This window comes from Antechinus flavipes, chromosome 5 (assembly GCF_016432865.1).
Source record: "Antechinus flavipes isolate AdamAnt ecotype Samford, QLD, Australia chromosome 5, AdamAnt_v2, whole genome shotgun sequence".
Classification (NCBI taxonomy): domain Eukaryota; kingdom Metazoa; phylum Chordata; class Mammalia; order Dasyuromorphia; family Dasyuridae; genus Antechinus; species Antechinus flavipes.
In genome coordinates this window covers 196,907,275-196,933,397 of record NC_067402.1, presented here as the reverse complement: position 1 = coordinate 196,933,397, position 26,123 = coordinate 196,907,275, and the positions used below count along the sequence as shown (strand labels likewise).

The 26,123-nt window shown below is 37.9% G+C and overlaps 2 protein-coding genes across 12 annotated transcripts in view; one reads left to right on the top strand and one right to left on the bottom strand.

Moving 5' to 3' along the window:
* Positions 1-697: 697 nt before the first annotated feature.
* On the top strand, positions 698-23,188 carry RAD52 (RAD52 homolog, DNA repair protein). The gene is made up of 12 exons (XM_052001314.1): positions 698-881; positions 5,286-5,390; positions 7,157-7,258; positions 9,774-9,867; positions 9,997-10,064; positions 10,483-10,601; positions 10,916-10,991; positions 14,104-14,297; positions 14,458-14,690; positions 18,721-18,801; positions 20,298-20,474; positions 21,028-23,188. The coding sequence occupies exons 2-12, from the start codon at positions 5,304-5,306 to the stop codon at positions 21,087-21,089; spliced, it is 1,293 nt and encodes a 430-aa protein (XP_051857274.1). The 5' UTR covers positions 698-881; positions 5,286-5,303; the 3' UTR covers positions 21,090-23,188.
* The window catches only part of WNK1 (WNK lysine deficient protein kinase 1), a 135,876-nt gene continuing 132,559 nt past the window's right edge, over positions 22,807-26,123 (bottom strand). For all 11 annotated transcript variants that reach the window (XM_052001302.1, XM_052001304.1, XM_052001305.1 and 8 more), the window contains one exon: positions 22,807-25,849. In XM_052001302.1, the coding sequence (XP_051857262.1) occupies positions 25,532-25,849 (318 nt within the window). In that variant the 3' untranslated portion in view covers positions 22,807-25,531. The remainder of the gene's footprint in view (positions 25,850-26,123) is intronic.

Here is a 26,123-nt window from a genome sequence, read left to right as displayed (position 1 = left end):
CCCATGACGTTACGCTCTAAGACCCGCCTCCTAATTCTCCCTTATCTGACCGCAAGTAGAATCATAAAGTCTTCCAAAGATAAGAGATCAAGTGAAAATGTAAATAAATAATTACTGATAATAAACATTCTTCCATGACCAAGTACTTTATAGTACTTGGTTTTTTTTTTTTTTTTTTTATCCTCAAAACGATCATAAATGGTTCAATGGGGAGAAGAGCTGGTCAAGAAGGCCTGAGTTCAAATTCTGATCTAGTCACTTAACATCAGTGTGATCCTAAGCAAGGATGGTCACTTCACCTCTGCATGCCTCAGTTTGTCCAACCGTAAATAGGGAGAATAACAGCTCCTCCCTTCCCAGAAATTTTAGGAGGCTCGAAAGAGAGCAACAGAAGTAAAGCGCTTTCAAAGCGCTGGAAATGTGCTAGGTGGGAGTATCCGGACCGAACCTAGACGGAACCTAAACGCGGAACGCTAAGAGGCCGGGAAAGCTGGTTTCCGTGGGCACCTAGTCCGCCCAATCCTGCAGGGGGCAGCAGAAGGCACAACCTAGAAAACAGAGATACACCACGATACTGAAAGGTTCTCTTCCTTCTTCTCCCTTTCCCGCTCCCCACTCTCCGCCAGTGGCTCCTCCCACTGCTCTTTGCGGCTTCCCTGGGCCACTCGCTGCTTTTTCCCTTCCTTCCCCTCAATTCGGACCTACTTCCGGACACGACCTGGCGCCAGCCTCTCCTCCCAGCTTGCATTGCAGTTTCCGCCCGCTAGCCCCTCTCTGTCTTACTTCCTTGCTTCCGATTAGCCTGAAACTATTCTCCCTACATGCACTGGGCTCCTGAGAGGTTACTATTGGTTGTGGGGCTCGGCTTTTCTTGGAGGCGGGTAAGTGAGTCAGGTAAAGTGTACGGTGCTGAGTTCGAATCGGAACGGAAGGCAGTAGAGCTCAGTCGAGCCTAGTGGTGTGCTTGTCTTGGCGGGGGGTTGGGAGTGCGTCCCCTGGCTGCCCTTATTCCCCGATGGGCGCGCCACGGTCTAGTCTCACCTGCCTCCAAAGCCCAGACCACGAATTCAGAGCAGCTCGGTCCCAGGCGAGCTCCGAGAGCGGCATTTAACTATCGCAATTGCCGCGCGTCGGGGCAAAGGCTCAGACCCCCGGAGGGTCTGCTGCTGCTGGCGCATGCCGGCTCTTCCCCGTTGGCTGTGCCCGGGGGAAGCCCCCGACTCCGCAGGCAGTATCCCGCCTGTAAATATAAGTAAGAGGTGGCGTCCTGGGCGAGGCGCGGCACTTCTCTGCTCCTCAGTTTGTTCATTTGTAAAATGACCTCCGAGGCCCCTTCCAGGTCTTAAAGCCATGATCTTTAAGGTACAATTAAAATTAGAAGCTCCTTTGATTTAAACAAAAGAAGAAGCAACAGCAGGAATTCGATCCGGAACACAGGATATCATAAAAGATGTTTGTGGGGTAGACTTGCCAAATGTGAATTTAGTTTTCAAAAGTCTGTAAGGAAGCGTTTGGTTTGGCGTTTAGGCCCTTTTCCCTATGCACATTAGGCATAATATTGCTGTCATTAACTTAATATTAATGCTGTTATAATCGTGTTAGCATTTTATAGGACGATATTAGAGAATAGCAATGGAGGCAGTTTCGGAACGAATTTGATCATCGGTGCAGTTTCAGTACCCTTGGATTTAAAGACTAGAGACCTGAGGGTTTCTAGAGCAAGACCTGAGAGTCTGAAAACTGCCTCAGACACTAGCTGCGTTGGGGCCAGGCAAGTCACTTGCTTCGGTTTCTTTCTCTGTAAAATTGAAATAGTGACACCACTTACCTGGTAGAGTCATTGTGAGGATCCAACAAACTAAATATAAGTAAGAGGCTTTTCCAGACCCTAAAGGACTGTGTAAATGCTTGCTATGATTGGTTTTGTAACTAAATAGCCGTGTGTAACCACTAATCACTTTTCCATTTAGAACCGCATTTTCCTTCTCGCTAACAAGGAGGTCGGACTTGGTCATTGATTTTGTGGGTGAAGTTGTGAAGAAGAGTGAAATTTTCATTTGATAGCACCTTTTAGGAGAGACATGACAGTTATTTTAAATTTAACGTTTAAGTAAAAGATAGCTGATTATTACAAGGTCTGAATTCCAATTGCGTAGGCTTCTTTTTAAAGTTAGTTTTTTTTTTTTATTTCGTAGAAACCCAATTCATTAATTTAATAATCATCAATATTCAATCACAAAAAGTTATACTACATGACTCTGACGTTTACAGATTTTTTAAAAAAGCATATTAACTTTTAAAAAGTTAATAATATTTATGGCTTTTGTTTTTATGTTATTCCTGGATATATATCTACTACCCCCCAGAACTGAACTCTCTTTTGCAATAAAGGAAAATAGTCAAGTTAAAACAACATAATAAGGTGACTATAATAGTATGTCACTGTCCCTGTAAGTCTTCCACCTCTGTCTCAGGAGTAGGAAGGTATTTTTCATGGTCTGGTCTCTGGAATCAATATTATTATTACAGTTACTTTGAGTTTGTCTTCTCTTTAATGTTCTTTTTGTCTATATTATGGTACTAATTGTACATATTGTTTTGGTTCTGCTTATTTCACTTTGCAAGGGTTCATCTGTTTTCTCACATATTTCAGATTCATCATTTTTTATTGTACGATACTATTTATTATATTTTTTAAACCATTGTTCTGTCATTTTCTTAATTGGTACACACTTTGATTTTAGTTTTTGTTATTTGTTTATTTAGAGAGATGTCAGAAAGACCACTTAGAAAGTTGTTTCAATACTCTAGGCAAAAGGTGTTGAGAACTTTAAATAAAGTAGTGACTGTTTGAATAGAGAGAAGGAAATAAAAGGAATGTTGTTGAGGCAAAAATAACAAGAGTTGACAATTTGTATGTGGGATGAAAGAGATTCGGGAATTGGTAGATTAGAAGAATGGTGGTACTTTTAACAGAAATAAGGAAGTTTGGAAGAAAGGTAGGTTATCAGGGAGAGAAGGGCAGTGTTTAATTCAATTTGAGATATCTCTGGGACATTTAGTTCCATGTTCAATAGGCAGTTAATAATGTGGTTTTGAAGCTGGGGTAAGATTGGAACTGATCTGGAGGTCAATTTACATAGGGAGGGAGGGAGGAAGGACCTTTGTAGTAAATATGAACTGCTGAACAAAACAAGTTCCTCTATTGACTGTCCAAAAAGTATTTCTCAATTTGAATTCAGTGTTTTATTTTCATGATATCTATTAATTAACCAAAAAGCATTTTAAACCTCTTATTATATCCAACGGACTATAATAGATAAAATAGAAAGAATGGAACAGTTGTAACTCTTAATCTCAAAGGAGGTGAAGATTGCCAAAGAATATATTATTACCAAAAAAGGTAATTGAAGTGACATCAGTAACTTCCTATTCAAATGCCTAATTTCTGAGTTCTATAAAATCCTTAGTACGAATTGTTTGCATATGTATCATGATTATCATCCTTGAAAATATGAGAAGGCTTACTCTCACAAATGACTTTCTATATCAAATCACATCTTCTTAGCAATATATTTGGCTGAATATTTGATTACAAAAGAAGTATTTGACTTGATAGTAAAAAAAAAAAAAAAAAACCCAAAACACCATATAACAAGTTGTCTTCCCTTCATATATTAAGACCATTCAAAATTTCTTAGTACTTGCAAACAGTTATTTAATGAACCACTGATTACCAATGTTATTTGAGGCAATAGGGAAATATGTTTGCTGAAAGTATTGACTTTGAAAAATGCCCTATACAGAGTGGGAATGAAATGAGATTTTTAAAATAGTAGGTTCTCCTGGGATTTTTGTTTTTGAATAATATAATGCTATTCCTTGGAGCCATGGAGTCTCCTTCATTGAGATCCACAGCCACAACAATGAGATTTTCCTCATAATCTGTATAGGAAAAACTAAGTAATTAAGAGCCATATGCTCCTCAGATTATCTCATGCAGTTGGATGGCAGTACAGTCAATTAGTCCATTAGAACTAATCTTGGATAGGTATTGCAGGTGGACAACGAAATTGGGTCCAGACTTGAACAAGAGGGTCCCAGGCTGGATTATAGTTGAGAAGATGCATACTGCTCTTTCTTAAACTCTTCTCTGATTTTTAGATCTTTATTGAGGACTTAATTCTTCAAGACACTAGGTAGAATTCAAATCGACTTGTAGAGAATATAAACTTATTACTGATCTCTAGGTAAAAACTTTGTTACTTTTCAGGTTCTAGCCTTCAAGTCCCAAACATGGAGCCCAGAGCCAGAGGGTGCCTGATCTCCTTACAGCTTTTTTAATGGATAACTGTGTTTCTCCTCTGTGTTCTGTCAAGTTCTTGACTGCCCTCTGTCCTCTTGGTTTCAATACTCAGGCAATTTACTTGAAATGCCAGATTTCCTCTTGGCTACTTTGAGTTCCTGTAGTCCCTGCAAGCTGCTGGGTATCATCCTTTGGCCACCTAGACTTGTAGTTTCTCTCTTTATTTCTTAATCATTACAAATCTTGCTTATGAGAGGGGGAGGGAGGAGGAGAGAGGGAGAAGGGGAGAGAGAATGTGTAGGTGTATGTGTATGTGTGAATTGGGTTCTTTTCTATTCATGCAATCTTGATTCAAGGTCTAATTGACTGATTCTTAATAATACTCTATTCAGCTGGACTCCTACTTGAACTAAGATAAAAAAGTTAAATAAAGCCAGTGGATAGAGCAGTGATACTTTACACTATATTCAGGATCACGTGCCAGCAGTCAATAGTCCTCTCTACCAAGAAAGGTGATCATAATTTTAAGTCAAGAAAAGGAAAGTGGGCTACAGTTGTATGTGGCCTGAAGCATTGTGGTAAGAAATATGTTATTTGGGCAGTTCAGTAACAACCTTATTTAAAGAGCTAGTTTATGATTTGGAGGATATAAGAACACTTAAAATGTGCTCATTATATCTGAGTCTGATGCAGCTCTTCTACATTGACCTCTTCTTTCCTTTAGCTATTTAATTTTTAAAGTGAAAGGTAGAAGCAAAATACAGAATACTCTTGACTCTTTGATTGGCAGAGTCTGATTTCTGAAATATTTTTAGAGGTAGTTATAAACTGTGGTTTGGTAGAGAACTGATAGACAAATGGATAGATGATGCAAAAGAATTGAACTATAGGACAGGAAGTTATTTTGCTTAATTTTATAATTTTTTATTTCCATTTCTTTAGTTTTTGTTGAGATCTTTCTATTATCATTGCTTCCCAGTGAGAAACCAGAATCAGGATGCCTGAGAATCAAGGAGCAAGCCTTAAAAGCCATGAGAGCCTTCCTGGCACCCCTAATGGAAATTCCGTGTTATGTTTTGGGCAGGTAAGTGTTCAAGTTTCTTCTACGTGGGGATCTCTCTGAGATCTTTGAAGCTGGTTGGGAATAGAACTTTTAGAGTGACCAAGACTAGTTGTTACTTGGGTATATAATTGTCTTCACTCATGTTGGGGAAGAATCCCACATTTTATAATAAAAATTTGTCAAAACTTTAGTAATTCAGTAAAATTTTACTGTTGTTACAGCTGAAGGCAGAAGAACTCAGCTGTCAGTTAAGTAAGCCAGTATAAATGTCTCTGTATGTGTTTATATCCATTTTTGTTTCTGAAGATTTGTCTATAAAAAGTAAATGCAGTTATACTTCACCTCACACTTACTAAGTACAATGCAATAATAATCTATACAAGGAAAGAGAAGAAAAGAATATATAATTTTTAGGTATGAGTTTGCATCATCTTACAATTTTGTGACTGTGAGAAGAGGAGGCTAGTAATTAGAATGCATTATGATAGTCTACGCAAGGCTTTGATGATAAAGAGTTAAAAAAGCAGGATGTACCTGCTTAATTTATGTAGAAGATGAACTTAATTTAAAGATAGAATCATAGAAAGGGAAGCTACAAGGTCATTTTCTCTTTGCCTTTATTTTCTATTTTTCCCTTTGCCATAGTTATGGCTATTAGAATAGCTAAATAGAATAGAATTAGAATGGCTAAATAAAATAGGACAATTACTCTGTTTGAATAGCATGGATTGAAAATCACAGGAAAGAGATATAAGAAAAGAAAAAGAAGCTTTTCAACACTCTCTCTCTTTTTAACTATACTTTTGATTCATTTACTTCTTTGCTTCAGCACCTTCAGTGACTTCTGTGTGTAGAATGAAATCTATACTGTATATATGTTAATGATCTGACTCACATCAAGTACTCTTTTTAGTATTTCTAGCCATGCTGGATTATTTTGTTCTTCAAACTTGCCCATCTTTTCTCTATATCTGTCACTGTTCATGTCATCCCTTATACTCACCTTTCCAGGTTCTTTTCGTCTTCCAATGCTGAGGTCAAATATTAGCACTGCCTTTATTAAGCCTTCCCCAGTCTCTTCTTTCTCTGAATTCATCTCTTCTTTCTCTGAATTCCCTTAATGCTTTTTGTTTGTTTGTTTTTTGGTATCTCCCTCATGGTATTTACATAATTTATGAAATAGTAGGTAATGAGGTAGGTAATAAAGACGACTTGTGTTCAAATCCAGCCTGAGATGTTTACTAGCTGTTTGACCCCTGCAAGTTCCTTAGTCTGTTTGCCTCAGTTTCCTTTTCTGTAAAATGGGGCTGATGATAATCGCGCCTACCTCCCAGGATTGTAGTGTGTTTCAAATGAGATGATATTTATAAAAAGCTTTTAGCAAAGTGCCTGGTATGTAGTAAGTGTTATATAAATGTTAACTGCTACTGGCACTGCTAGTAGTGGTGGTTGTAATAATACCCATTAGATTTTTAGAAGCCTCATTTAATTTTATTTCTTTCACACTGCCTAACAGGGGCTTTTATATAGTGTTCAAGGAATTTAGGATAAATGAATATTTTGAATGAGATTTCTGGGTGGGAGGTATGATTAGAGAAAGAAGAAAAAATTGCATGGAAGAAGAACTCTAGATTTCTCTCCTTTCTTTCTCAGTGTGTTTTTTCATCTCTGAAGTTTGAGATTTTAGTTCTTTTCTTTTTTGCTTAAAAGTAACATACGGGATATAATCAGTGATGATGAGAATACTTTTAAAAAGTTCATTTAATCTATGTGCTTTACATTTTTAGTACCAGTACACAGCAGATGAATACCAGGCCATCCAGAATGCTCTAAGACAAAGACTGGGCCCTGAATACATCAGTAGCCGACAAGCTGGGGGTGGCCAGAAGGTAAAAGAAAATCATTTCTTAAAAGCTATCATCTCTTTGGCCTCTGTGGCAAGAACATGGGGCTTTCAGAAGGTCTCCTTGCTTTTCTAGTGTCTTCTGTGTCAAGACAGACCCACATGACCCCTTCTTTTATGACCATATTTTCTAGTCTCTCAGAGAAAGGGACTTGTGACTCCTGAGGCTTGACTGGACATATCTTAATTTCTTCCTGTTTCATCTTCCCTTACCAGTATTGCCTGCTTTAACTTCTGATATTTTTTTTTTTTATAATAAATTTTATTTTATTTAATAATAACTTCGCATTGACAGAATCCATGCCAGGATAATTTCTACACGACATTATCCCTTGCAATCACTTATGTTTCGTTTTTTCCCCTCCCTCCCTCTTTCCCCCCCCCCCCCCCCCCCCCCCCCCGCCCAGGATGGCAAGCAGTCCTACATATGCTAAACATGTTGCAGTATATCCTAGATACAATACATATTTGCAGAACCAAACAGTTCTCTTGTTGCACAGGGAGAATTGGATTCAGAAGGTAAAAATAACTCGGGAAGAAAATCAAAAATGCAAATAGTTCACATTCATTTCCCAGTATTCCTTCTTTGGGTGTAGCTGTTTCTGTCCATCATTTCTCCAATGAAACTCAGTTAAGTCTTTTTGTCAGAGAAATCCACTTCCATCAGAATACATCCTCATACAATATCGTTGTTGAAGTGTATAATGATCTCCTGGTTCTGCTCATCTCACTTAGCATCAGTCCTTGTAGGTCTCTCCAAGCCTCTCTGTATTCATCCTGCTGGTCATTCCTTACAGAGCAATAATATTCCATAACATTCATATACCACAATTTACCCAGCCATTCTCCAATTGATGGGCATCCATTCATTTTCCAGTTTCTAGCCACTACAAACAGGGCTGCTACAAACATTTTGGCACATACAGGTCCCCTTCCCTTTTTTAGTATCTCTTTGGGGTATAAGCCCAATAGAAACACTGTTGGATCAAAGGGTATGCACAGTTTGATAACTTTTTGGGCATAATTCCAGATCGCTCTCCAGAATGGCTGGATTCGTTCACAACTCCACCAACAATGCATCAATGTCCCCGTTTTCCCGCATCCCCTCCAACATTCATCATTGTTTTTTCCTGTCATCTTAGCCAATCTGACAGGAGTGTAGTGATATCTCAGAGTTGTCTTAATTTGCATTTCTCTGATCAATAGTGATTTGGAACACTCTTTCATGTGAGTGGTAATAGTTTCAATTTCTTCATCTGAAAATTGTCTGTTCATATCCTTTGACCATTTATCAATTGGAGAATGGCTTGATTTTTTATAAATTTGAGTCAGTTCTCTATATATTTTGGAAATGAGGCCTTTATCAGAACCTTTAATTGTAAAGATGTTTTCCCAGTTAGTTACTTCCCTACTAATCTTGTTTGCATTCGTTCTGTTTGTACAAAGGCTTTTTAATTTGATATAATCAAAATTTTCTATTTTGTGATTGGTAATGGTCTCTAGTTCATCTTTGGTCACAAATTTCTTTCTCCTCCACAAGTCTGAGAGATAAACTATCCTATGTTCCTCTAATTTATTTATAATCTCGTTCTTTATGCCTAGGTCATGGACCCATTTTGATCTTATCTTGGTATGTGGTGTTAAGTGTGGGTCCTTGCCTAATTTCTGCCATACTAATTTCCAGTTATCCCAGCAGTTTTTATCAAATAATGAAATCTTATCCCAAAATTTAGAATCTTTGGGTTTGTCAAACACTAGATTGCTATAGTTGACTATTCTGTCTTGTGAACCTAACCTTTTCCACTGATCAACTAATCTATTTCTAAGCCAATACCTAACTTCTGATATTTAATCTATTCTAGCTGGGTTAATTCTTCTTTTGGAAAATATGCCTTAGTAGCAGTTGAAGGATATGTGACCTTTTAGTTTCTTACTTCTGTCACCCTTCCCTCCCCCCCCCCCCCCAGCAAAGTTATTGTGAAGATCAGTTGAGACTTCTATTTATTGTACTTTTAAAATTTAAAACACACACACTCACATTCACACATACACATACATATCCTATATTATTGTCTTACATGAAAGTCCTAGCCTACTGCCTTATTACAGCTAGGATGTAACCCTTGTTCTTAAAGCAGAATGAACAGTGATATATTTTGTCACTTGGGAAAAATTTTCAGTATGAGCCTGACAATTGCATTTGCTTGTCATCAGAAGCCATCCTAACTAAAATGGAAAGAAGCTGTTGAACCTTCTGATGATTGTCTACTAAGTAATAGAAGGATTTCCATCTGTTTGGGAGAGAACAGCCAGATCAGTAGAATCACATATGGTTTAGATATCTCAATAGATTACACAGGTATACAGGGGGAGTATCCTTGTTATTGTTCTTGAAGGCTACCAAGCTAGAAAGGCTTTGGAGATTTAGTCTAAGAAGGTTGTATACCAGGGGATGATTTTCCCTGACTACAGCAACTTTGAAGCATTTTTTCTGCCCTCAGGTGTGTTACATCGAAGGTCATAGGGTCATCAGTCTGGCCAATGAAATGTTTGGCTACAATGGCTGGGCTCATTCTATCACACAGCAAAATGTGGGTGAGTATGCTTTTGGGAATGGTCTCCAGTTCATGCTTTTTCCTGTTCTGGAAGAGGGGCTGAGTGTGGATGCAAAGTAGGACCTAGAGTCTGGTATTCAATGTAACTCTGTCTACTTTTTATTCTCAGATTTTGTTGACCTCAATAATGGCAAATTCTACGTGGGGGTCTGTGCATTTGTGAGGGTCCAGCTAAAGGTGAGGGGAGTTTTGTCACCAGGATGAATTAAATAACCTCACTGTCTCAGATAACTTCTTTCATAAAATGGTGATTATAAAAACTATTCACTTCACAAGATTGTTAAAAAAGATCAAATGAAATAAATAAAGTGTTTTATAAACCTTAAAATATTATCCATTTAAAAAGAAAAATAAAGGAAGTGCCATCTGCATGATTTTTGTGGGTAGGATTGGAATCAGTGGAAAGATCTCTGGATTAGTGCACATGATTAAAAAGAAAAAAATCAACATTTTCCAGAGTCTCCAGACTTGACCTGATTGCATGACAACAGGCTAGTCGTGAAATTTTGGGTTTGTGTCCAGGCCAGTGTTTGTGACAGCTTTGTAATCCAGAGAGTAGGATGCAGTCTCTTATCTTTTGATTCCTTTAACCCAGGATGGTTCATATCATGAAGATGTGGGGTATGGTGTTAGTGAAGGCCTAAAGTCAAAGGCTTTGTCTTTGGAGAAGGCAAGAAAGGAGGCAGTGACAGATGGCCTGAAGCGAGCACTCAGGTAAGCTAGTTGGGCTTGGGTTAAAGATTGCTTAGTTTTAAAACCTGCCTTCAAAGGTTGACCTATAATGAAATGAGAGAGTTTCTTTGGGTCCTTGGTCCCATGTTATAAACTATATAATGGGTCCCTGACAATAGACTTCCTGGGGTCTAGGTTAGATCTGCTGCAATTCAGGATAATTTCTCTAAATGGAGTTATGAATATTTGTATTACCTTCTCATTAGAGTGATTGTGAGACAAACACTATTTTTATTACTATTCAGAAGTAGTATTTCTATTCCAAAGGTTCACATGCTTTTTTTCTTTATTTCCAGATGCTTTGGGAATGCTCTAGGGAATTGTATCTTGGATAAGGATTATTTGAAATCTTTAAATAAGCTTCCACGACAGGTATGTGAGAAATTACACTGTGAATGGGAAAAGGGAAAATGGATATAATTGGGCCTATTGTGGCAAATTCAAATCCAAACCAGTCTTTATATTGTTGAGAAGGTTCCAAAGTCAATTGTTGAGAAAACTAAGAAGACAGTTCTTTACAAACAACATTCTTTTTTTTATTTTATTTTATTTTATTTAATAATAACTTTGTATTGACAGAATCCATGCCAGGATAATTTTTATACAACATTATCCCTTGCAATCGCTTATGTTTCGTTTTTTCCCCTCCCTCCCTCCACCCCCCCCCCCCCAAGATGGCAAGCAGTCCTATATATGTTAAATATGTTGCAGTATATCCTAGATACAATACATATTTGCAGAACCGAACAGTTCTCCCGCTGCACAGGGAGAATTGGATTCAGAAGGTAAAAATAACTCGGGAAGAAAATCAAAAATGCAATTAGTTCACATTCATTTCCCAGTATTCCTTCTTTGGGTGTAGCTGTTTCTGTCCATCATTTATCCATTGAAACTCAGTTAAGTCTCACAAAGAACATTCTTAATCATGGTCACGTTGGAATAAAAAAACTAAAAGGAATGCTTCAGCAGTCCCAAATATGATTTTTAATAATAAAAAATTATTTTTAACCTTAGACAAGCTCCTTTTCCTTTTTGAATGATATATAAAGGGACAGATATTGACTAGCGGGAAGAAAGAAGAGCACAGAGGGCAGGATCCATGGGTATCAGTACCCCTGGTTATAACTTGAACCAGAGAAGATTCATTTTTGAGATGACCAGGTTGGATTTTATGGCATACTAACTAGAAACACTGCTGCAGTGGAGAAGAGAAGATGGTTTTTCCGTCATGTAATAATTCTTTTACAGGATGTTTTATATCCAAGAGTGAGCTGAACAGGGATAGCACTAGGAAATGAATTACACTCCATTGCAGAATGTATATTCTTCAGATTACAGTACAAAATTGAAGAAAAACTGCCTGTTGATTGCTTTGAATTAGCCATAATGGTAAAGATGTGTAATTATTTGACCCATATTTATCCTGTTAATTTTTTATCAACTGTTTATTTAACATTTAACAACTGTTTATTAAGCATTTGTTATGCTAGGTGCTGTTGAAAAAAAAGGCTAAAAGTGAGGTAGTCTTTGCCTTTAAGTGTATTCAAGTAAGTGCAAGGGTAGTTTGAGGAGGTGGCACCTGAGTTGACTGTTGAGGGAAGACTATGAAAAGTAGATATGAGGAGCAAATACATTTGAAGTAAGTAAGAATATGAATACATATAGAAGTCACATAATCTGGGAAAGACTTTAGCAGCTATTTCTCCAACCTATACTTGAAGTAAAATATTAAATTAGAGGAATACCTCTAGGAATCTCTAGAAGATTACAGTTTGGCTAGAATTTAACATCAGGGAAAAGGAAAGTTGTGAAATAAAGGCTGGAAAGATAAGCTGGAGCCAAACTGTAGAGGGCCTGTAAGTGCCAGGTTTAGGATTTGTATTTTTATCCAAGCAACAATAGAAAACCCACTAATACTTTTTGATCAAGGGTGTGAAATGATGAAACCTAAACCTTAAGATTATCTTAGAAGTTCTATGGAGGATGAATTAGAAAGGTGAAAGAGAGATGTGATGAGATCAGAATTAGTATGATAACTAAGTAATAAGAAGAGGAGAGACTGGAGAAATGTTGTGTAGATTGAATTGACAAAAACTGGCAAAAGATTGTCTATGATGGGGGTAAGAGAGAAGGAGGAGTCAAGAATGGCTCAGATTGTAAACTTGGATAACTTGCAGCTGTAACTGTCACCTTGAATCTTGACAAAGATAGGGAAATTCAGAGGTGTCTGTGTCATTTTAGGAGGAAAGATAATGAGTTTGGCACATATTGAGAGACCATGCAAAAATCTATTTGGTTATTGGTGATATTGGATTGGAATCAGGAGAAAGATTAAGTTTGAATACATAGATTTAGATTGAAATGATAATTGAACCTATGAGAACAAATGAGTATATGTAGTGAGAGAGCATAGTGGGATAAAAGAGGAATACCTGATGTCAGCCATGCTTAATGATCAGATGATAAATAGTTATCTAACAAGGGAGACTGAAAAAGTGGTCAGACAGGAAGATTTTAGAGAGAGTGATATTGAGTAAGCAAAGAGAGGAGACGACATCAGGAGGAAGAGGGTCTTGTCCCTGTCCAGAGCTACAGAAAGGCAGGGAGCATGAGGATCGAGAAAGTAGTTGAGAGAGAGAGAGACTGATTATTGGCCATCTTTTAGGAAACAGCTTTAGCTTAGTGGGGCATCAACAGATGCAAGGGCTGAAGAATTGATTGAGTAGTAAAGAAATAAAGGAAGAGAATAGACTATTATTTCTAATAGGAATTTGGCAGTAAAAGGGTTTAACTTGAGAAGATGATAGTCAAGTGAAAGTTTTTTTTTTTTTAAAGGATAGATAAGATAGATAAGTCAATAGGTAGTGAGTGATTGAAAGTAAGAAAGAGGGAAAGTGGATGATTATTGGAACAAGTTGTCAGAAGACATGGGAGCATTTGGGACCAAATGCACAAAAAAACAGATTATCTTTGGCAAGGAAAAAGACTTCCTTTTCTTGAGAGACTTGAGAAAAGGAGATGAGGATGGGTGAAGATGAAAAAGGTTTATAGGATATAGAGTCAGGAAGATGAGAGAGCTCTTGTGTAGAGGCAAAATCATCTTTTGAGAGGCAAGGGAGTGAGCATGGCATGGGGCTTGATCAGAAGAGAGCATCTGCAGCCTTAGAGCCATTGGGGAAAAATAAATGGATTGCTATTCGCTGGTGATGGCCCAGTTGTGATGGAATGTATGTGAGGAGGAGCAGAGAAGGTAGTGAGTAGGGTGATAGGGAGTTCAGGCAACGTGTTTTGTTAGTACATACTTTGTTGATTGTTGGCAATAGGAGGGAAAAGGGATCCCATATCTTAAAAGAAAACATGTTGGGACCTTAACAAAACATATGATGAAACTCTTTAAGTTGTTTTAACTTTCTCAGGAACTAGAGGGACTATAGTGCAGAGGATAATAAAATTTAAATTATCCTGTTTTTGCTTTTTTCAATAGCTCTCATCTGAACTGGACTTAGCAAATATCAAAAGACAGGACTTTGAACCCTCTGTGGAGCAGACAAGATATAGCTGCCTAAAGACCATGGTTCCTGCACCCCCCCAGGCGAAGGAGGTGATGTCCCCTTGTGGTCCAGGTGGCTCAGAGGCTCCTGTCATCGTGACAGAGGGCGAGCCAGGGAATGGCTCATGGTAGGGGACCCTCCATGGCCTCATCTTTCTTTTTCTGTCTCTTTCACTTCCTGTTACTCATATTTGGGAGCTTCCAGCTCCTATCACCAGAACTTTTTAACTTGTATGTAATAGAGAGACTGACTTGTATCTTCTTTTCTGTCTCTTCCTCTTTCTAAAGCAGAACCATCTTGTCCTTGGAGGGGGATGCCACATACCAGCGGAAGCTTCGGCAAAAGCAGTTGCAGCAGGAGTTCCGGGAGCAGATGGAGAAGCAACAACAGCAACAGCAACAGCAGCAGCAGCAGCAGCAGCAAACAACAGCTCTTCCTTCAGGGTCATTTCAGAGTCATAGTAGATCAGAAAAGCCAGCAGCGGAGCCCCAGAGGACAAAGAGTGGAGGAGCACAAGGAGGTTGGGAGGCCAGGTCTCTTCCAGGGACCATTTCTGAAGTGCCTGCTGTGTTCCAGGCCCCATACTAGAGGGTCCAAAGACTAAGAGGCAAACACCTCTCAAAAGGAGTATTTATGCTTTTTTGTGAGGAAACAAAAGGCACATATATAAATATATATATATGTGTGTGTGTGTATATGTATATGTATATGTATATATATATGCAGGTTAACTGTAAAGAATAAACACAAAAACAAGATAGTAGAAGTAAACACTAACAGAGGGAAAGATTTCATGTTGAAGTTGTACTTGAGCTGTGTCTTGAAGGAAGGGAAAGATACTAAGAGGGAGATGTGAAAAGACAGGGTATATTCCAGACATGGGGAAGAGGTTCTGCAAAGCCATGAACAAACCTTGTGTGTGAAGAACAGAGCCTTGGGAAACATCTAAAGATGAGGAGCTTCAGGAGCAAGTCCAGAGAGGAATGGCATCTAGGAGGGTGCAGCTGAGGCCAAATTGGAGACTGAGAAAATATCAGATTTGGCAATTAAGAAATTATTGGTAATCCTGGAAGTATAATTTTCTTTCAGTAATGAGGTTGGAAGCTAGTTTGCAAAGAGTTAAGAAGGAAGAAGAGAAGCAAGGAATGTAGGTAGCTTCTTCTGGTAGTTGGCTGAGAAAGGGAAAGGGAGATAGAGAATCAGTCAATGAACATTTAGTGTCTCCTTTGTGTAAGGAATTGTGCTAAGTGCTAGGGTTACAAAAAAAGGTAAAAAGATAATCCCTTCCCTCAAGAGGTTCGCAATTGAATAGGAAACACAGCATGTAAATAAATATAAACAAATAAGCTATCTATTGGATAAATAGGAAATAATTAACTGGAGGGAAGAAATTGGAATCCTAGGGTTGGGGAAGGTTTCTTGTAGAAGGTGAGATTTTAATTAGAACTTAAAAGGAAGCCAGGGAGGTCAGTACAGTAATTTGAGCATAGAAGGGAAAGAACATCCAAAGCATGGAGGGCAGCCAGAGTTGAGAAATGGAGTGTCTTGTTGGTAGGACAGCCAGGAAGCCAGCACCATTAGATTGAAGAAGTAAGGCAGAGATTAAGGTATAAGAAGACTGGAAAGGTACTGGGCGGGGTTTGATTGATAGAGAATTTTGTATTTGACCCTGGAGGCAATAAGGAGCCACTGGAATTTAAGCAGGACAGGGAAGTTGACTATCACAGTTGTGCTTTGGAAAATCATTTTGTTGACTGATAACTTGATGGGTCTCTCTTTTTTTTTTTTTTAACTCCTTTATTATTATTATTATTTTTGTATTGTAGCTTTTTATTTACATGATATATGCATGGGTAATTTCTCAGCATTGACCTTGCAAAACCTTCTGTTCCAACTTTTTCCCTCCTTTCCTCCACCCTCTCCCCTAGATGGCAGGTAGTCCAACACATGTTAAATATGTTAAATACAATATATGTATACATATCTTGATGGGGTCTCTTAAAGAATTTTTAAGCGTGGCCATATTTGAAGGTAGTAGAGAAGGAACCACTAAGTAGAAAGAGGTTGAAGATGAGAGAGGAGGAATATTTGATGATGATTTGCAGAAATAGAGAGAGAGATTAAAAAACAGTGTTGGCTTTAGCAAGGAGGACTGCTTTATCATTAGCAATTGGGGGATAAGAACAGAGCTGTGAATGATATCTAGAAAAGAAGAGAAGACAGATGTTGAATAGCTTACATAAGATAAGAGGCAAGGTCTTCAGTTGAAATAGGGAAAAAAGAGTTGTGGGAGGCTTGAGAAAAGTCAATTCTGAGGGAGGGGAGCTAGAGAATTAATGAGGAATAAAAGATGTCTAGCTGGTGCAAGGTATTGGATTGTGGACTTATGAATCAAGAGGATCTGAATCCAAATCTTCAGACATTTATTAGTTATTAGATGACATATAAGCTACTTAATGTCTCTGAGGTTATTTATCATTTGTAAAGTGGGATTAGTAATAGTACCAATATCAAGGGTGGTTGTGAGGGCCAAAGAAGATAACAAATGCAAAGCACTTTGCAGATCTTAAAGTGCTATTCTAATTATTATTAAAAGGATTGTTTTTCTATATAGAAGAATACAGTTGAATCTGTAACGTGTTTTTGGTGTACCTCATCAGCATAGTTCAGATCCATTCAGCAGTAGTTGAGCTGGTGCAGGGAAGACAGATGGTGGGAATCCCAAGGTTAGGATTTGGCAAAGGATGAGCATTGATTGGACAAGCAGGATGAAGGATTTGAGAAATGATGGTAGTATAAAGTTGATTTGATTAACTCTAAAATTTCAGATTGGGAAGGAAGAAAAGTAAAGTCAAATTAGAGGTAATGGTCTAAGAAAGTATGAAGTATAAGGGAGTGAGAAGTCACAATGAGAGTGAAGAATAAGGGTGAATCAAGGCAGATGGAATAGTAGGAAGCTACAAGGGAATGTCAGGAAAGGAAGATGTTGTCATATGAAATCATATTTTGATTATTATGTCTTACAGTAATTGAGCAACTTAAAACTAGGCCTAATTAAATCACAAAGTATGTAGATAGGGAAAAGGATTCTGGGAAGGAAGCACAGAATTTCCAGAGATCTCAGAAACTAATGCAACCTGTATTTGAAAAGAATTTCATCTGAAGAAATTGAAATCCTTTGTTCTTTTCAAAAGTCAAAACTTTTTTTCTTTTACACACTACTCAAATTTTTTCTGGAATTTAGAGACGCCTTTATTCACTGAAATGGTCTTTCAGTATGAAAAGAATCTCACAGTAACAATGCAGGATATGAGGAATGGAATATTGACTTTCTGCAGATTACATTGTTACTCCAAGATGAGATCTGATAATGCAATTAATTCAGTTTTCTCCAACAGACATTCATTAAACAGCGTCAAGAATTTAAGACTCAAAACCCTCAGTTTTGGGGATACAATTTGATATTTATGAGATGCATTCATTCTGTGTATTTAGCAAGTGATGGTTATTGGAGGAAGAGGAAGAAGGCACTGTTAACAGTTGAAGGATTGGGGTGAAAAATCATAGCTAAGCCAAGCCTTGAAGATAACTAAAGATTCTGAAAGGGTAAATTTCTGAAGTTGTACATTCTTGCACTGGGAATGGCATAAGCAAATATAGATGGGAAAGATGGAACAAAGGCTTTGTGGAATAACTAGTAGTTCATTTTGGTTGGAATGAAGAGTGTATGAAGTGGAGTAGTAATATAGGAAAAAAAATGGAAAGTCATTTGGAACTAGGTCAGGGAGGATTTTAAATGCAAGCTGAGACCATAGGAAGGAGTGACATAGACCTGTGCTTTACAAAAAATACTTTAGTAGCTCTATGGAAGATGAATTGGAGAAGGAAGAGTTGGGAAGCAGGGAGACTAATTATAAATAATTTATATATATAGCTATTTAGCCCAACTGAGAAGATGGAGGAGTGATGAAGATTTGAAGTACTAGAGTTGATTGATGACAGTGTTCATGTAGACAAGGAGACAGGTGAAAGCCATATGGAGGTAGAATTTATAAGAATTTAACTTATAAAACTTATATTTATTATTATTATTATATTTATTAAAAACTTAACTCAGTTTTTTTTTTTTATGAATTCTTTGTACTCAAGATTTATAGAAGAGTTCCATATTTGGGTTTTCCTTTTTCTTAAATTTTATTTCAGGGACATTAGGAAGTTGAAAAAACTTTTCTTCCAAAGTCTCTTTCTGCTCTGAAATTCTGTCTTTCTCATTTTATTGGTAAAGGAAGAAATAACTTGTTTCCTTTTTGTGAGGGGAAAAACAAGACTGAATTATAGACTTGAAGAGATTAGAGCAGAAAGAATGGATTGACAGTCAAAAGAATTGGGCTTCTGACCTGGCATGATCACAAATTAGCTCGATTGATAATTTCCTTTTGTGAACCTGTTTTTAAGTCAGGTTACTAGATAAAAGGTAAGATATTAAACCACAGAGATTCTTTTCAGTTCTGACTTGGTGCTTTGCCTTTTCTCTTTTATTCAAACCAAAGGACTTGGAATACTTCCCTTGAAGCACAGTACTCCTGTGGTTGCTATCCCAGGGCTACTCACTGAGGATGAATTCCTTGAAGGTCAGTAACAAAATCTTGTTGTGAAGAAATATTCAGAATGTGGCTGGATTCAGCAAGTGGAATGAAGGAATAATTAAGGAATGAATAAGTATTTAGTAGATATTTATTAGGGACTTATTTTCCAAATAATTTTACTTGGACTTTTGGTAAGGACTGTTCTTCTGTAAGACTTCAAAAATCCTTTTGTTTTTAGTGATTTTGGGAAATATCTTGGAAGAGGGAAAAAGGGGAAGTCCCAGATTACGGATGTATAGAAATCCCAATTTCCAAGAGCAGGAATTCACATATTCACCATTTAATGGAAGGATTAATTGATATGTATGTGCATGTACGTATATATATATATATAGATATATATATATATATATATATATATATATATATCTATAGATACATATGCATACAGAGAGGTATATAGATATTGATAGAAATGAGAGAGATTAGTTATAATCTGGAAGACTGGAATTCAAGTTGTGACTTTGACATGACCATATATGTAACATGATCATTGTTGCCTTCTGGAGAATTCTCTATACCAGTGAAATTACAACTGTAGCCAAAACTAAAGAAAGAAAAGAAATAAAAATAGAAATTGCTTTAGATACAAGAGGAAAAAAGCAATTTGGCAGAAACTAGGCACAGATCAGTATCTCACAGCATCTACCAAGATAAGGTCAAAATGGGCTAAACAAATGGTACATTAAGAAAATTAGGGAACATGGAAAAATTAGTTGCCAGATCTATGGCTAAAGGAAGATTTTATGATTAAACAAAGATAAGACCCCAGGAGGTAAAAATGGATAATTTTGATTACATAAAATGAAAAATTTTAAAAGGTTTTGCACAAAGCTAATATAATTAAAATTAGAAGGAAAGCAGGAAATCGGGGGGGGGGGGCAGTTTACAGCATGTTTCTCTGATAAAGGTCTCATTTCTCAAATAGGGAACTGAGCCAAATTAAAAAATTTTAAGACTCCTTAAAAAATGCTATTTACCTTGAGAGAAAGAACTAATGAAGTGAAGGCAAATTTTTTTTCACTTTTTTTTTTCTGGGGGGGGGGGGCAATTTGAGGCAAGATTTTCAAAACTTTATATGATTTAATGGATATCATTACATGTCTATTCAGTAGGTGGGGTTGAGGCGGGAAGGAAAAGTGGAATTCAAAAAAAAATTAAGAGAAGTAGTATTCATACTGTACTGCTTCCTAAAGTTATTAGAAACACTCAGATAGCGAAACTGCTTTCTCTCATCTGACATTTATCCTAAGGAAAGTAGACACTTCATCTGCACGATCAGTACGTATTTATAGTACATACTTTCTCTATTGTCTGTCAGGCAGTCAGCTTGGCTTAAGAGCAGTAATTCTTCGGGGAGTAGCAAATTAACCCATCAAAAGAACCAGCAGCTGAGAATTTAGCTTTTATGTGCTGGGTCTGTGAAACCCATTACCTTTAAGTGGAATATTTTGTTCGGATTTTTCTTTGTGTGTCTCTAGATGACCCCGAGATGTGGGATCTCCCCTTGGAAGCGGCAGACACCGATGCTGTCAAACCTGAGCAGGGCTCAGGTCCCAGTTCCCCACATCCCCCTGCCATGCCCAACTTAAAGAATCACATGCCAGGTTGGGGCAAGAAGCCTCCGGAGCCGCGCCACCCGAGGCCCACTTTCTCAGGTACCCAAGAGCTGGCTCTGCTGGTTTTGTTTACACATCTCTGTGTTTTTTTTTTTCTTGGTAGAGTTTGGTCATTCCTGGGGCAGAGGGTGTTTGACTTTTGTCTTTGTGCCTCTGATGTGTACTTGCCAATTAATACTATGTTTATAGCCATATAGATTCCTTCTGGTAGAATGTTGGCTCCTTGAGAGCAAGATTAAACAATTTTTGGCTTTGTATGCCCAGCACTTATATAATTAAGTGCTTTATAGATACTTCCTTTGCCTAATTGATTGGTATCTTATTTCCCTATGTACTGTATTCCCTGAAATTCTTATCTAAACTTTGGGTGTCTCTAAAAGAATTGTGCATATAGTCAGTTTTCATCCTGTGATCATTTCATAAAACTCTAGTGGTTAGTTGGGAAGCTAATGTATCTGTTCATTTAATTTCTAATCATTGTGTTCTTAAAGCCAAGAATAGTGCTGAGGGAGAGTCAACTAGTAGACGATTATATCTGTATTTAAAATCTTTCCAGACCACAACATTTGATATTTCTTTTAATTTTCCACAGGAAATTGTAGCCCTTATAGGAAAAGCCAGAGCCTGAAAAAAAGAAGATTGGATTCCCATTGATTGGGACTTGGAACCCTTAAAACATTGGGCCATTTAAGAAACTAGGAAAATACCCAAAGGAGGCCACGCAGAAAAGCACTTTAAACCTCCTTCATGGTCCTGAGACTGGAATTAGAACCAGTTCAACTCCCTACAATTTTCTTTCAGGGACACAAGTCTTGCTCTCTTGGATTTAATCAGACTTTAGTCAAAGCATTTTCCGAAAATGGTGGTTTTGAGGTACCATCTTGTGAGTTTTGATACTTCCTTTTAATCAACCAGGTTTCAGTGCCTGTCTTCTAACTAACTATACTACCGACAAAACTTAGGAAGTCGACATTTTTAGAACCTATTTGCTGTGGAAGGAGTGCCACTCAATCAGAACCCTGTAAATCTTGTAAATGGAATCAGCTTGGTTAACAGTGGTCCTTAGGTATGAAGGTATGAACCCCTCCTTTTGCAGTTTGCCTTTCTTAAGAGCTACAACACTGTTAATAAAATACAGATTTTTTTTAATGAATTGCTAGTTGGCAGCTTCCATTAGTAAGCACATTTTCTCAGCTAAGAGTGGGAAACCAAGCCAGTTTGACAAACTTACCTTGAGAGCAAAGAGCTTTGCTGCAAATTTCTGCTCCCCTTGGGCCATTTTTTTTCCTTCACTTGAGATAATCACCTTTTATAGCACCCACAGCCTGCATTTATTTTCCTTTTAACACTTTGAAGCAAAATCAGTACGAGATTGTTAGACTGACAACTTTCCAGTATCTAAGGCTCTAGTAGAAATCTTTGGGTTTGTTGAGACCCAAAGTGAGCACAGCTGCTTCCTAAAGAGCATGGGATATGTCACAGGGTGGTTCAGCAACAACTACTAAAACCACCTATCTTTGGAGTTACTGTAATAATCTACTTTTAAAACCCAACACTCAGTAAGAATCCCTACTTCTTGACTTCTGTCTCCCTCTCTTCCACTTCAAATCACTCTTAACAATTACATCTGAAATGAGAACCACCGTAAAGCATTTATTAAGGGATTGCTGTCTGTGAGGCACTCATTATAAATAAGCACCTACCTCAAAGGTTCATTTTAAGGATCAAGTCAGGCAATATGCTTTTGAAAAACTCAATGTGCTATGTAAATGCTGATGAGGATTATGGTTTTTCCTATACAAATCAACTTTCATGTATACTTTGCATTCTTCCTACATTCCCTTCCTACCCTCCTGGTCCCCAGCTCTCAGGACTTTTAACATCCCCAGTGCCTACCTAGCACATAATCTGCGTTATGGGAAGACAGCTTGACCCTCCAAGAACTTTGGAAAACATTTATCATGCAATATTACATCTACCTAACTTTTAATATTTTTATCCCTCTACAATATTGATTGTAGCTATGCGCAATTAATAAGAGCAAGACTTTTTCTATACACAGCTACTTATAAGGGCATTGCTTTGATCTATTACCCTGGAGAAAGAAACTATCCAGTTTGGGCTGTAATCCTCCCAATCAAGCATCTTGGAATACCTGTCCTGTTACTCTTGATGTTCTTCTCCGTGGATAAGCTTTCTTTTGTCACTCTTGTGCCTGAAAGGAAAAAAAGGAAATCCTGTCTCTCTAATGTAGTCTTAACTAAGGGCTTGATTTGCTGTATGGAGAAATTTATATTAGCCTGGGGTCTTAGAAATCAGGCCACCAGAACTCTGGCAAACTGGAAAAAAGGCTGCAAATGAACCTCACAGCTCAACAAAAGCAAGTTTGGTTTATTTGAATGGTTTCATTAAATAAGTCTACAAAGGTAACAAACTGCAGCGCAAAGCGCAATCTTACAAGAAGCGCGACGGCCAGTTAGTGCAAAATGTACAATTAACGGCTGCTCAGAAACCCCCAAGGTTTGAATTCATTTTATTTTTTTTACAGTGTACATTGTTAAATAATGTAAAGAAAACATTTGTAATTAAGAAACAGTTTTTTTAAATGTGGAAAAAGATACTCAAAGTGTACTATTAACACAAAATAATTTAAACAGTTCAGTAGCATTAGTTTATTCCTCTAGGTTTCAGTTATTTCATCCACAGGTGGGAAATCAATAGTAAATAAAAACCAGTTCTTGGTAAATGTTTAACCTGGCAAATGTTTTTTGTAAGTGAAAAGCCCCTCAAACTTTTAAACCAAAATATTTAACTATGTGCTGCATTTGGCTGCCCAGTTCTTCTGGCAGAATGTTGTTACCTCTCTCCTATTTCTGTCCTATTAGATGGCTCATTTCTCAGTTATTGGGATCTTATCTATTTCATCCTCACTCTACAACCTCCCCACCAATTCTCTCCATTTTAGGCAAGGCCTTTTTCTCAAAATTGAAAAAAAGCAAAATGTTTTTATGATTCTCAAGGTTCATCATCCCTCCCCATTTCCCTAAATCACTCAGCTGTTTGCAGCTTTATAGCCTACTATTTAACTCAGAAAATAGACCATTCATAGAACATGCAGGATAGCCACCCTAGCCACCATGTATGTGATCAAGTTTTTTGTTTTACAAGGTGTACTCTGCTGTAAAAATGTGATCAGGGGTTGGAAAATCTTTCCCCTTTATTATGGGAACAGAGAAGCACCCACAGAAATAGAAGTCCAAATACTTTCCATATTTCTTTATACAGCAGAAATATCAAATAATTAGGCAAGTCTTTTGTTTTATTTTTGTTTTTTTAGCTTGGAGCCTTGAATGTTCTGGAGTTGCCCAAGATTAGGACATATGACTCAACCCCAGCATATCTAGATGCAGCACTGAGTAATACTGGTTGGTTGCAGTATTATTCAGAGAATTCTTATTTCTGAATGAAAACATGAGAGGAAATTGCAAGTAGATGTAGAAATGTATAAAAGGTGGCACAATAAGTTGTTTTTGATAGCACTTGGGCATCTCAGAGAAAGAAGGAATGGGAAAATCATCAGTCTTGACTTTTCATAAGTAGAAGTGGCTTAGATACCAGTGGTTTCAGGGCCTTCAATGGCAGCAATGGTTATTGTTCCAGGTTGAGAGGCCCCTGATGCACAGGAAAGGAAAATCCCAGCAGATATCTCTCTAGCAACCTTCCTCATGTTACTCTGCCCCTTCAGGACTACTCAGCTTAAAAATCATGCCAACCCTCAAGTTCCTTTTCTAGACAATACTTTCTCCACCTGATGCCTTCTCTAATCTTTCTCTGTAAGGCTCTTGGTGGTAATGAGCTTGCCTAGCAGATGTCGCTACTTATAAACAAGCTGCTTCTTCGATCTTTTTCTTTCTATTCCTTCATACATACCGCTCCCTAAGACCTCAATCTAACTGCTCAATATAGTTAAAATCACTTTTCCCCCCATAACTCCTGCCTCCGACCAACTTTCTCAACATAACCCCTCCCACCCTCTTTCAAGACCTGCTTTGGGCAAAGTTTCCTGGATAATTTAATAGTATCCTTTGAACTGGCTTGCCCTGTATACTGAATCCTGAGTCACATGGACCTAAAGGGTTCTTTCAACCTGTCCTTTAGCTGGGGTCTGCTGGGAAGATGATGCTAACTGCAGAAGCAATTGAAGTCCAAGGCACTAAAATGTCCAGCAAGCAATACTGGGAGAACAGACAAGTATTCAAGTACAGTAATTTTACAATTTTACATTCACATTTATTTATCTAATACAATGGAAATACAAAGGAAAAAGTTAAAGTGTCTCCAATAAGTATACGGATATAGCTAGCTTTTTTTGAACTTTTTTTTAACCCTCTATATTCCACTCAACTACTGTTGTCCAACAACATTTATATATCACAGTGTTTCCACATCAAAACTGATGGCAAAGTTACATGTCCTCAGGGAACTTAAAAAAAAAATTTTAATGGCTAATGCTGCAGTCAAAGCTATTAATAATTGTTTACTTAAAAGCAGTATGACCTATTTTAAAGCAAGAGCTGCAACTCCATTCTGCTTGAGCTCCCCAGTGCCTGGGCTCCAAGGAAGGCGAGTTTGAAAGGGCAAGGTGGGAAAGAAAGATCCCAACAAATTTTTATCCTGTGGTCTGGACTCTTGGGGTGGAGGGAGAGGAAGGCAGGAAACTGTAGGGCAGGGATGTAGGGCATCGAGTGTGCTATTAAGCCTCATGCTAGGACTTTGACCCTCAGAGCACAGGTGGGCTTGCTTTGATAATGAGATCTCCCGTAGCTGTTCTGGGGACTTTTCTTTTTCATTGCCTTGGCTGTTGGATACAGAGAAGCAGGGAAGCTTATTAAGCAGCTGACCCTTCATAAGAAAACTTGCTTTTTCCCTGTCCCTCCAAGAAATGGGGAAGAAAGGAGATTCTCCATCCTGAGGGTTAAGTATGGTGGTTAGAAACATTCTTCTGGCAAGAAACAACCAGTTATATGCAGCATAGTAGTTAGTATATAGGCTATTCCCCTCCCCCACAGTCTACCCAGTCCTATCTACAGGTCTGGCTAAGTTGTCCTCAGGTTTGAACCTGGAGGATTGCTGATGGATTTCTGCAAATTGCTGATGTTGAAACTCTGCAAGGACGAAGTCCCTACAGGCTGGAACTGGCTGAGGGGTGGCGGTGCTGGGCCACTTGTCCCACTCCACTGAGTGCTGAAAGGGGCAGATGGAAAGCTGTACTGCTGTGGGGGGCACATAGCCTTGGTGAAGTGACCTAAAGAGGTAGCTGATGCTGCAGAAATGGGGGCAGAACCACCCAGATTAGAGGTCATGGAGATGCAGAGCTGTCCAGGTGCTGAAAATTTCCTTGCCATTCCAGGACCCTGAAATAAAATCCAAGAATTAAGTTTAGAAAGTTTTGAGAAAACAAATTCTTTCCAACTGGAAGGAACTATTTTATTATAAGGCAATGATGAGAGATTTTTCCTTTACCACTCACTGAAGTAATAAGTTTGAAATCAACCACTCGTAGAAAAGTTAGGTTGGTCTAATGAAAGATGAAGAAAACTTTGATATTCAAGGAAAAGAAATTGGTTTTTTTTTTTTTTTTTTTTTGGGGGGGGGGGGTAGGGAGAGGATCCTTAACAACAAAAACAA